This window comes from Lipotes vexillifer, unplaced genomic scaffold (genome assembly GCF_000442215.2).
Source record: "Lipotes vexillifer unplaced genomic scaffold, Lipotes_vexillifer_v1.1 scaffold216, whole genome shotgun sequence".
NCBI lineage: Eukaryota > Metazoa > Chordata > Mammalia > Artiodactyla > Lipotidae > Lipotes > Lipotes vexillifer.
The window spans coordinates 4268992-4281051 of NW_006779100.1; the positions used below are offsets into that span (position 1 = coordinate 4268992).

The 12060-nt window shown below is 39.2% G+C and overlaps 1 protein-coding gene across 1 annotated transcript in view; it reads right to left on the bottom strand.

Annotated features, from left to right (window-relative positions):
• TMIGD1 (transmembrane and immunoglobulin domain containing 1) overlaps positions 1-10978 on the bottom strand; it is a 13335-nt gene extending 2357 nt beyond the window's left edge. Inside the window, exons 1-5 of the mRNA XM_007452458.1 lie at positions 10947-10978; positions 9965-9968; positions 9254-9360; positions 7355-7633; positions 3920-4198 (exon numbers count right to left, since the gene is read on the bottom strand). Of these exons, the coding sequence (XP_007452520.1) occupies positions 3920-4198; positions 7355-7633; positions 9254-9335 (640 nt within the window). The 5' untranslated portion in view covers positions 9336-9360; positions 9965-9968; positions 10947-10978. The remainder of the gene's footprint in view (positions 1-3919; positions 4199-7354; positions 7634-9253; positions 9361-9964; positions 9969-10946) is intronic.
• Between the last annotated feature and the right edge of the window lie 1082 nt (positions 10979-12060).

The window sequence follows — 12060 nt, forward strand, 5'->3', positions numbered from 1 at the left end:
TCCCTAAATGATATGGAAGAACAGAGAGTCTACTTCTAATTTGGGCTAGGAAGACACCAGCCACCTAGAAGTGAAAGCCCATTCCCTTGTTTTGTGAACACCAGGTAAGCTCAGAGCCATTTCGTACTATAGGTGCAGTCCCTGTGCTTGTAAGCTTTCCAAGAGCCTATGAAAATATTTGAAACCGGAAAAAAAAAGTATTGGCTCCAAAATATGAAAATAAAGTGGCAAAGTCAATCAAAATGCATAAATGTTTAAGCATCTATAAAATGTAACTTTGTGTCGACTATCACCCAACTGTTAAATAATAATAATAACATTTAAAACTTAAGAACCAAATTAATAACTTATTTATAGAAAAATTCAAAATGTATGCAAGTTTTAAATACCCTTTCAAATTTTTACAGCAAAAAAAGTATACTTATTACTTCATGTTAATATATTTGATATGGGGTGAAACTTACAAAAGTAAGATTGCTAAGGTCAACAAACGTATTTAAATGACTCTGTCTAAGCTCCTGGATTCTGATGCCACCCTAGGAGGGAAAGGGGCTCCAATCATGGCTAAGATAAAATTTTTGGAATGTATAGGAAATAAAGAGTGTGCTATTTATTGTATAATTGAGTTTGCAGAGTGAATGAAATCAATAGATTTTTGCTAAATGACTACTGTGTGTTAGGTGCTGTTCTTAGCCCTGAAAAAATAGGACAGGCATGGAAGGCTCCTGTGTCTGAGGAGCTCATATTCTAGTGGGAGAGACTGACATTAAAAAAAAAAAAACTACTGCAGATTGAGATAGTATTGTAAAGGACAAAGTGTTATGAGATAGTATATGAAGTGTGGAAGGAAGAGAGAAGGGGAAGAGAAGACTTTTGATTAATCAAATTTCAAAGCCCAAGCCCTATATGCCTCAAGATTATGAAATGGGGTTTACCCCTCCGTAATTGTATGGCACACTATTTACCTTTTAACTGTTGTCTTCTCCATTATGTGTCAGGCTCAGGATAATTTTAGGGAGTAGATTAAGCATCATTTACTTTTGCTCTCTTTTGGCTGTTGCTAAAAATTATTCTCATGAGGGTGTGGGATTTCTTTTTTTTTTTTTTTTTTTAATATTTATTTATTTGGCCGCACTGGGTCTTAGTTGTGGCATGTGGGATCTTTAGTTGCAGCATGTGGGATCTAGTTCCCTGACCAGGGATTGAACCCGGGCCCCTTGCATTGGCAGCACAGAGTCTTAGCCACTGGACCACCAGGAAAGTCCCTGGAACTTCTTGTAAACCCTGGCTCTGTAATAGCCAGCCCTGGGACACACCAAAGGGCATCTTACTGGGGACCCCATGAACCTATAGTGCCAAGGAAAGATGTCAAAATGAAGGAGAGGCAAAGGTGGTACAGTTGGGGGAAAAAATCAGAACTCAGTCACAGATCAGAATATTTTTACCAAGCTGAATAAAATGAAGCCACATGTGACAGCTTTCACTCCATAAACAAACTGAAATAAACTGCCTGACCCACTGGCTCACTTTGGATTCCAAGTTTCTGTTGAAAGTGAGTTTGGAAAGTGTAACTGCATCTCTTCCCTTTACTCTCTTATTTATAACCAGGTCTGGTATTTCACCCCAACCCAACCCAGCCCATATTCATTATGGTAAAATAATCTCAACACGTGGCTAAAATCTTGTGCTCAAGAAAAGATCCGTGATGTCATTTCTCACTTTGCACAGCCTCATTTATAAACTACCTCACTGAGCCGTGAAACTGGGAGAGCTCATGGCAAACCTGGCATTTAGCCTGAGCACCAGCATCGGAGTGCTTATGCTCCTAAGGCAGCCAATAGCCAGGCAAATAATAACGCAGGAAGAAATGAGAAAAACCGGTTGGTTTGGAAGAGCTCAACCCAAAACAGGATTCTGCCCACCTGAAAGCTAATTTGCCAAGCTGGCATCCTGCTTGCCACACAAGCTGTATGTTTAATGTGACATAGAGCAATTATGATTCCTTCTTAACCAAGAGTTTGTGGGTTTGGTGTTTTTTGTTTTTGTTTTTGTTTTTGCAGTACGCGGGCCTCTCCCGTTGCGGAGCACAGGCTCCGGACGCGCAGGCTCAGCGGCCATGGCGCATGGGCCCAGCCGCTCCGCGGCATGTGGGATCCTCCCGGACCGGGGCACGAACCCATGTCCCCTGTATCGGCAGGCGGACTCTCAACCACTGCGCCACCAGGGAAGCCCGTGGATTTGGTTTTTAAAGCAAGTAGCCCCTGGGCATACTGTCACTGCTCTGCAGGAGAAATTACTGAACGCACCAGTCATCACAGTGATGGGCATTCAACTGGCAGCCCTTCCTACCCACCAGCCACTCTATTGGTACAGTAATAAGAAGCCCTATGGTCACATGTCCAACGCTTCTGGCTGGGGTTCAGTTGGCTTCCTGAGGACTGGCAAGAAAGGCAATGAGTGGCACAGAGAGGCAAATGACAAAGTGAATGATGTTCTAACAAGATGTAGGAGCCTCAGCTTGTTTGGCTGCTTCTAGCATCCTGGCCCCAGACCAGGAAATGTGTGCGTGAGCATTATCTGCATCTGCCACGCCAGGTATCTCGCCTTCCTCTTTCGATATGAGTGAGAAATAAGAGGAGGGAAAGACACGTGGAGCTTCTTTTGTTCCTTGTTATTGCAGAGATCATAAACCTGGGTAGAAGAAACATGAAGCCAAGAGAAAGAAGCTGTTTCCCCCATTCGCCCCCACTCACTTTTCTGATTAGCCAATAGGTTACAATTTCAGAGTTAGGAGTGATTTTATAGATCTATTTTCTTATCTAGTCAGTATATTTTTCCTCTATGTGTTTATGACTTCTCTTCCGTTTGTCACTAAGCTGTTAACTCAAAAGTCCAGTTCCAGATTTCCCTGGTGGCGCAGTGGTTAAGAATCTGCCTGCCCATGCAGGGAACGTGGGTTCCAACCCTAGTCCGGGAAGATCCCACATGCCGAGGAGCAACTAAGCCCGTGCGCCACGACTACCGAGCCTGCAAGCCACAACTACTGAGTCCGCGTGCCACAACTGCTGAAGGCTGCGCGCCTAGGGCCTGTGCTCCACAACAAGAGAAGCCACCACAATGAGAAGCCCACGCACCACAACGAAGAGTAGCCCCCGCTCGCCGCAACTAGAGAAAGCCCGCGCGCAGCAAGGAAGACCCAACGCAGCCAAAAAAAACACAAAAGTCCAGTTCCTACAAACCTTGTTGCCTAGGAAAATTCATGAAAATACTCCTCCATAAAAGCCAACCAGAACTGTTTTCTAATACTTGATTCTAGAAAAGGACCTTTGCTCAAAAAGCAGTATCCTATATGGAATGGGAATAATTCCCCTAAAAGAAACAACTAGAATTCCTTGGATCGAGATAATTCTCCAAAGAGAATCCTAGCTACTAATCATAATTGTAATCATCATTAGTTGTCACAAAAAATATTTACTGAGCATCTCTCTGAGCCTTGTACTATGCTAGATGTTACTTAAAAAAAGAGTTACCTTTGTGGATGGACCTCAGAAGTATTATGCTCTCTGTCGATTTGACAGAGAAAGACAAATACTGTATGTTATCACTTATATGTGGAAAAAAAATAAATGAATGTATAAAACAAAACAGAAACAGACTCACAGATATAGAAAACAAACTAGTGGATACCAGTGAGGAGAGGGAAGGAGGGAGGGGCAAGATAGGGCTATAGGGTTATGAGATACAAACTCTGTGTGTAAGCAACAAGGATATATTGTACAACAGGGAAATATAGCCATTGTTTTGTAATAATGTGAAAGGGAGTATAATCTATAAAAATATTAAATCACTATGCTGTACACCTGAAACTAACATAATATGGTAAATCAACTATATTTCAGTAAATAAACAATAGAGTTACCTTTGACAATAAGGTGAAAGTCCTTGGTCTTCGTTTCCATAAGTGAATTTGCAATACAGCTGTAGGTTCCGTTGTCAGATTTCTTGACTTTGGTGATTGACAGTTGAAGATACTCACTTGTCTGTTGGATTTGGTGATGTTTTTTCTCTAAATTCAAGAAGCCACTGTTTTTGTACCACATCATTTGAGCCTGGGGGTTGGATTTCACATTGCAAACCAACTTCACATCACTGCCTTCCTCAGCTGTTTGGAAGTCGTTTCCACTTAGGAGAGGAGGAACTGCAAGACGCAAGCATTTAAGTTTAATTAGCGAATAAGCAGTAGTTTATTGCCAGTGTTCAAGATGTCCCTTCAGTCTATCTCATGTAGTCATTCATTTATTTGACAAAAATTTATTGAGTGCCTACTGTATGGCAAGCACTGGGCTAGGAACCAGGGGTACAATGGTAAATAACATACATCCATTTTCAAACTTAATAGCACTTTTAATGTAGTGGGGAAGACAAACCATGAAACAAATGTATATAATAATGAATCTGTATTAAGTAAACAATTTGTAACGCATGGAACAATAACCATACTTGCCCTGGCCAGAGATTTACCAGTGCATATTTGCATTTTCTCAATGATCTTCTAGAAATAACGTCCTTCTATCAGAAGGCACTCCAATCGTGGCAACTCTGGCATCCATGGAAGGTGAGCATAACCTTGAGTCCCTCTCAACCTTCTGTGTGAGCAACTTCTTATTCCCGTCATGATAAGGACATCTGTAGACCCATAGATTGTCAAACACATTTATCTTCACCAAATGATTCCAACCCTTACTACCACCAGGGCTTTCCAACATCTGGGGGAGAAATGGCTGAACTGCCTCTCCTCTCTGCTCCATGCTCCTTGCATTTTTTGGCCAGGGTACAGAAGAGTAATAAAATGCATGAAAAGTGGGCAGTAGGAAAGAGATAGATGCAGAGAAGGAGGGAAAAAAGGAGCTTGTATAATCTGCACACTGAATAATTAGACCCTGAGTAGGCTGTGCTATTAATAGCTCTCTCAGAAGAATGACATTTTATTGCTCTTTGGAATGTGTTTGAATTCTGTATTCATGTCCAACAAGAATGTTATATGGTATTCAGATAGTTGTTCCTTTTTATTTAACTATTTAAAATTAATTTTTAAGCATATCGGCTCTACATGAGCATTCCCTTTTAAAAGTATTAGTACATTTCAGATAAAGTTAAAGTCCTCCTTGACTCCATCCTGGTCACTTCCTGATTCCCGCAGAGACACCCAGTGCTATGAGTTTGATGCAAATACTTGCAGATCTTTTTTTTTTATTAGTATTTTAAAAATACATATGATATTCCCATAGGAAATATATTGTATTGTTCTAGGAGGGTGAGAAGTGTTTACGTAAAAGACTTCACTCTCTCAACAATTGCACGCTTTGAGATATATTCATGTTGAACCACAGAATTCCAGCTTATTGCTTTTAGAGTGCTATAGTATAATATCTGACTCTTTAATTATTTTATTTTGATGAGCATCAGGTTATTTTCATTTTAAAATGCTAAACAGTGCTTCAATAAACATCCTTGTAAAAAAATGAATGGGCTCAGGACAGACCCCTGTGTAGTGGCTATAATCTAAAGACTAAAAGCAAAAGCAAGGAGAAAAGTGTGACCAGATGTTTAGCAAATATTTAAATATAATCTAAAAGGAAAAGTCAAAAAAATCCTTGTATATGTCTCTGTATTCATATGTGCATGTATTTCTCCAAGGTTAACATCTCAAAGCAGAGACGCTGGGTCATAGAGTAGGTGCACTTTAAATTTTGATAGATATTGCAAAAGAGGTGGTCTCAATTTATACTTTCAGCAACAACGTATAAAAGAAGTTTCTGCACACCCTCCTCAAATAGTGTATTATCAAGTTTCCATTGAGTTCTTGGCCTGCCATTTATAACAATAATCTATAATACTTTATATGATATTCTTGTCACTTTATGACCTTATCTTGATTTATTGATTGATGAGTTTGTGTCAGTTATTGTCACTATGAATCACTGACCAATTGGTTTTTTTTCTATATATGTGCAACGATGATAACATTAAATGTGGAATCAGGCTGGGAAACTGAAAATCATTTTTTTAAGCCACTGAATCATATTATCGGCATTTCTACTGTGTCTCTCTTAAGAAGGTTACAATGGGAAGAGCACTAGATTAGGAGCCTGGGGATTTGTGTTCTGTTCTCTGCTCCAGATGTGATAATTAGGGCCTTCATTCTGGGCCTCAGTTTCCTTGTCCGTCATTTTATAAGGATTACAAAAGCTCCAAGGTATGCTGATAGTGTTGGATTCTACCAAAGTTGCCAAGAGATAGCTTGTTAAAAATCACATCTTATCAATTCATAGGAAATAAAAAGCAAAGCTCCTTTGCCCAGAAACATGTAAATGATTCACTCTGGAAGCCCAAGCTGCAGGATGCCAGCATATTCCAGCACTGGATTCCTTGGCATTTTTCCCACCCTTTTATCTCAGGAACAATGGCATCAGTTTTTCACAGAAAAGTTTGCTGAGCTCATGGGATCAAATGGCTTTGACATTTTATTACTAGGTTCCAAGTCCAGAGATCTTTCTACCAGACCACACCATATTATCACCCTTACTCACATCACCCCTCACCACACTATCCACACCCCGCTCACATAGAACCAGTTTTCCACCCAAACCACCTACGTGACCACCTCCATAGACTCATTCGAAGGACGACTAACCTCAGATAGTTCCACCAATGGCTTACCAGTACCTGGAACCCAAATGTCAAAGAGCTTCACCTTTGAGGGTTTAAGGTGATGTTAAAAGATTCCCAGTGAATATCTAAGTAGAACACAAAAGCTAGAAAAACGTTTAAGAAAGAAAAGATTGGTAATTTTAAATACACAAACATTTAAAATTTCAATATGGCAAAAAGAAGTACTATTTTAAAATGTCAAAAATAAATAGACGGAATACTTAGCATTCAAAACGACAAAAGGCTAATTTCCTTAATGTACAAAGCGCTTATACAAATCAATAAGAAAAAGGCAAATAACCCAATAGGAAAATGGGTAAAGGACATGAGCAAGCATTTTGCAGACAAGAACCATGAAAAGCTAATGCATTTACGAAAAGGTGAACACCCTCATTCCTGATTTAGAAAATGAAAATAAAATTTCAAGTCAGGCTGGTAGATTCTTAGAGCTTGAGGATACTCAGGCTCATGAGGGTGTGGGAAACAGGCACCCTCATGCAATGTTGTGGGATCATAAATAGGGCAATTGGGCAGTATCAAGGAAATGTTAAAATACATGTACTCTTTAGACCCAGATTTCATCTACCACTTAGTGTAGTACAGGCAACACAGACTAACTAGCAGTTTCTTTCCCCTCACTCACAAGTGACATTCAGCACCACTGAGATGGACATTGACTGGTTCCTCCTCAGCTTGCAGGTAAAGGTGATGCCGTTGTCATTTTCACTGATGGAAGTGACACAGACAGAGCTTGAGTTGATTTTGTTTCCAGATTTCAAATCCACTCTCCCATCTTCGCGGTACCAGAGAATTTCTTCTTCTCTGGTATGGTTTTGAACAGCACAGTTCAGAGATTCTTTGAAGCCAGGCTCAGTGTCCAGAATATAGTTTTCAGTTTTACCATTCACAGTTAAAACAGAACCTGGGAGTGCAGGAAGAAACTATTAAGATAGAGTGAACAATCTAAATGACCATAATTAGAGAATTGGTTAAATATATTACATCAGTACAATGAAATGCTCTGCAATGATTAAAAATAGTAATATTGAGCTATGCGATTTTACAAGGAAAAGATCGAAAAGGATTATTAATTTAAAAAAGGAAAAGGTTAAAAAATAATGGTTACCAAATTTTGCTGCACATTGGAATCATCTGGGGATCTTCAAAAACGTACTGATGCCTGGCTCCCACCCCCAGACGTTCTGACTAATTAGTATTAGTGTAACCTGGGCACTGGGGTTTTCAAAAAGCTCCCAGGTGATTCTAGTATGCAGAGAAGTTTGAGAACCACTGGGTTAGAAAACAATATGTATGGAATTACCCCATTTATACACACACATACACATATACATATATATATATATGTATACATATATATGTATGGACAAGTCTCGGGAAAGTCCTATCTATATATTGACTAGGATTGATAAAAGTAGAGAAAACGGTGGAGAAATAGTGACCAGATCTAAATTGTTTATTTCAAGTGCTTGGAAATAGAATAGTAAGGGGATGGGAGTGGGGAAATACAAAGGAGAAAGAAAGAGCAAAATGGAAAAATATTTAAGACATAATATTAGGTGAATAGGCAGAATGTAAAGTATGTCTCTAACAATTCCTATAAATATATCAAAATTGAATATGCATATGAACAAAAGCTAATTTGAAAACATTTTTGATTAGATGATGGGATTATAGACAAATTTGGTTTTGTATATCTGATGTTTCACTATTATACTGACCGTGTAGTAAAATAAGATGTTTAAACATCTGTGGTTTGTGTGGTAAAGTTGTTGTGGGGCGTATGATCAGGATATATAGCAGTTAATTTTTACCTCTGATTTTTAGAAATCCATTGTAACATACCTAAATTTCAGTTTGTACTTTTCCTCATTTCGAAGCAAGTAACAAAGCTAAAAAATGACTTTAGCTGCCACAAACTTGCCCCCTATGTATCATTTGTTAATATATTCTGTAAATGCATTAACTTTTCCTTTAAAAAGCATGAACTACTGGTGATTGCTGCCTAGCATTTTTTTAAAACCTGGAAGAATATACATCAAAATGTTGAGTGGTTATCTCTTGATGATGGGATTTGGGGGGATTTTTACTTTTCTTTATTCTTTTATATATTTCCTAACTTATATTACAGTGACTGCTTATCACTTTTTGAATCAAGAAGGAAAAAGGTATTTCCAGGTTGGGGTGGGGAGCAAACATAGAAAAGATTTTCGTGTATGTTGTATGCTCAAATAAAGAGCAGAGGTTTATTTTAGGTATGATTAGTAATGAAATGCATTAAAATGTAGGAAAATTCTGGCTGTGGCTCTGGAGAGAATAAAATATTTCACCCTGTCTTATAATATTAGAACCATAAAAATATTTTTCCGCTTAATTTTTCACTATTTTATCTGACTTCTGTACTCTGAGCCATACCAACTGTGTAATCATTCCAGTTTGGATTTTGTATTTTCCCAAAGCCCCCAATCATTTTATAATCTGAAATTTTCTTTATTTAAAAAGAAACACAAAAGTATTAACTTACATGTCATCTCATGTGGCAGAAATAAAATCACTAAGAGAAGAAATCTGTACATTGGCATTAGGCTGCTGGTCTTCCATGCCATGTTTAATGAATTTAAGTCTGATCTGCTGGGGGAAAAAGAGTGCATTTGGTTCTGCACTTTGGTCTACACTGAGCTTATGAACCTTCCTCTTGTCTATTATATATTTAAAATAAAGTCCCAGATGAGTCATCCCAGTTATAATGGTACTATTTCTAGTTTTTAATTAAACAATCTTGTTCTGACTACTAAGTTCAAAGTACTTCTAGTATTAGGGTATTTTTTTTTTCTTCGGTACGCGGGCCTCTCACTATTGTGGCCTATCCTGTTGCGGAGCACAGGCTCCGGACACACAGGCTCAGCGGCCATGGCTCACAGGCCCAGCCGCTCCACGGCATGTGGGATCTTCCCGGACTGGGGCACGAACCCGTGTCCCCTGCATTGGCAGGTGGACTCTCAACCACTTCGCCACCAGGGAAACCCGTGTTAGGGGTTTTTTAAAAGACAGCAAAACACGAAACCACAAGGAAATAGGCCATAAAATAGAGGGCAGCTACAGAGCAGCCCCGGGGAAGGTGAAACCAGTCTTCCCTAGAGACATTGATAGAATGTCATTTTAACAGTAAGAAAAGTGAAATTTCCTTTCTGCTCAGATAGCCTCCGCTGAACAAAGTAATTCTTGTCTTGAAAGCCTCTCTTGGGTCATTTTTCATAAAGCTGCTCTCTGCTAATAGAGGGTTTTTGAAACTGTTCCAAATCACATAGATTCAAATGGTTTGTGCCTTAGAAAAGACTCAGTTCGAACATGACCTCTAGCCTTTTTTTTTTTTTTTAAGATTTATTTATTATTTATTTATTTAATTTATTTTTGGCTGTCGGGTCTTAGTTGCAGCACACAGGATCTTGGTTGTGGTGCGTGGGCTTCTCTCTAGTTGTGGCACGCAAGCTTAGTTGCCCCACGGCATGTGGGATTTTAGTCCCCTGACCAAGGACTGAACCCACGTTCCCTGCATTGTAAGGCAGATTCTTTACCACTGGACCACCAGTGAAGTCCCAGCCTCAAGCTTTAAACCACACCATGCTGCTGCCTAGGTAAACATTATCTTCCTTAAAGAAACTTTTCTTAATCCCTTCCTGTCCCTGTCCACTCCAAAGACCTCAGCAACTTGGAGTTTTGTCCTCTTAACACAAATATAAATCCTCAAGAGCTGGAACATACCTATGACTTTTGGGGGCTGGCTCTGCTCCTCCCCATGCCAGGCCTGTCCTGCCAGGAGCAAGTTTCATTCCTGCCAGGCTCACTCTTTCTGGCTGGCATGTCTTCATCAATCTTTCAGTAAGATACTATTAGAAATAATATTGATTCTTTTATAATTTAAAAATTTTGTCAGTAAGATTTCCAATACAGCACTGTTAACAGTGATGATTTCAGAATTTGGTCATTAATAGAGTTTTCTCAAGCACTATCCACTGTAGATGCTTAGTAAACAGTGAGAGTGTGGGCTTCTTTGCAGACCTCACCCTACCCTGTTAAGGAGGATGATTGCTGTCTCCCTTTCTCTTCCACCCCATTAAGACAACAGCTTTTCAAAATGAATTTCTCTCGCTTGATTTGTTTTTAATTTTCATGACTCTCTACTTTCTATACAAGACAAAGTCTTACCACTTACCCACTGAGCTCTGAAAGCTGACTTCCTTGGCCATCGTTCCTCCGTCTGGGAACCCTGAATCCTTTTCCTGCTACCATCTTTATAATACTTGAATTTGAACACTTTATGACAGTAGGGTCAAGTAAATAAGATACATTGGGTTCAAAGTCTGTTTCTCTTTGTGGATTCTTAGAGAAGACAGTAATTGGGAAAGGCATCTTCTTAAGATCCAAGTTTTTCTGTGTACTTAAGTTACTGGGTGGGGCCAGGTATTACTAACAAGGATGTAATTGTTCCAAGAAAGCCTGACCTTGTGCAAAAATTGTAGCACATCTCACTGAGAGTTGTCATGCTCAAGTTAGATGACTGTGCTTGATAATCTGACAGCCTGAGAATTGTGATAGGGGAAGTCTGAGGGGAGTCTGATTTTCATAGTGGAAGATTCCACACAACTTAAATAATGCTGGAAAAATATTACTTACCACTGGCAACCGAAGTGTAGTATATAAGCTGTGCTAAGACAGGCATGGCAGGGGAAAGTTTTATCCTTTTGAGGCTCTCAACTGACTGGGAATCCTTGCTTTACACTTTCAAGAATTAGTAATTTGAAGATAACATTTTTATTTATTTATTATTTATTTATTTTTTATACAGCAGGTTCTTATTAGTCATCAATTTTATACACATCAGTGTATACATGCCAATCCCACTCTCCCAATTCAGCACACCACCATCCCCACCCTCCCACGGCTTTCCCCCCTTGGTGTTCATATGTTTGTTCTCTACATCTGTGTCTCAATTTCTGCCCTGCAAACCGGTTCATCTGTACCATTTTTCTAGGTTCTACATATGTGCGTTAATATACGATATTTGTTTTTCTCTTTCAGACTTACTTCACTCTGTATGACAGTTTCTAGATCCATCCACATCTCTACAAATGACCCAATTCTGCTCCTTTTTATGGCTGAGTAATATTCCATTGTATATATGTACAACATCTTCTTTATCCATTCATCTGTCGATGGGCATTTAGGTTGCTTCCATGACCTGGCTATTGTAAGTAGTGCTGTAATGAACATTGGGGTGCATGTGTCTTTTTGAATAATGGTTTTCTCTGCATATATGCCCAGTAGTGGGAT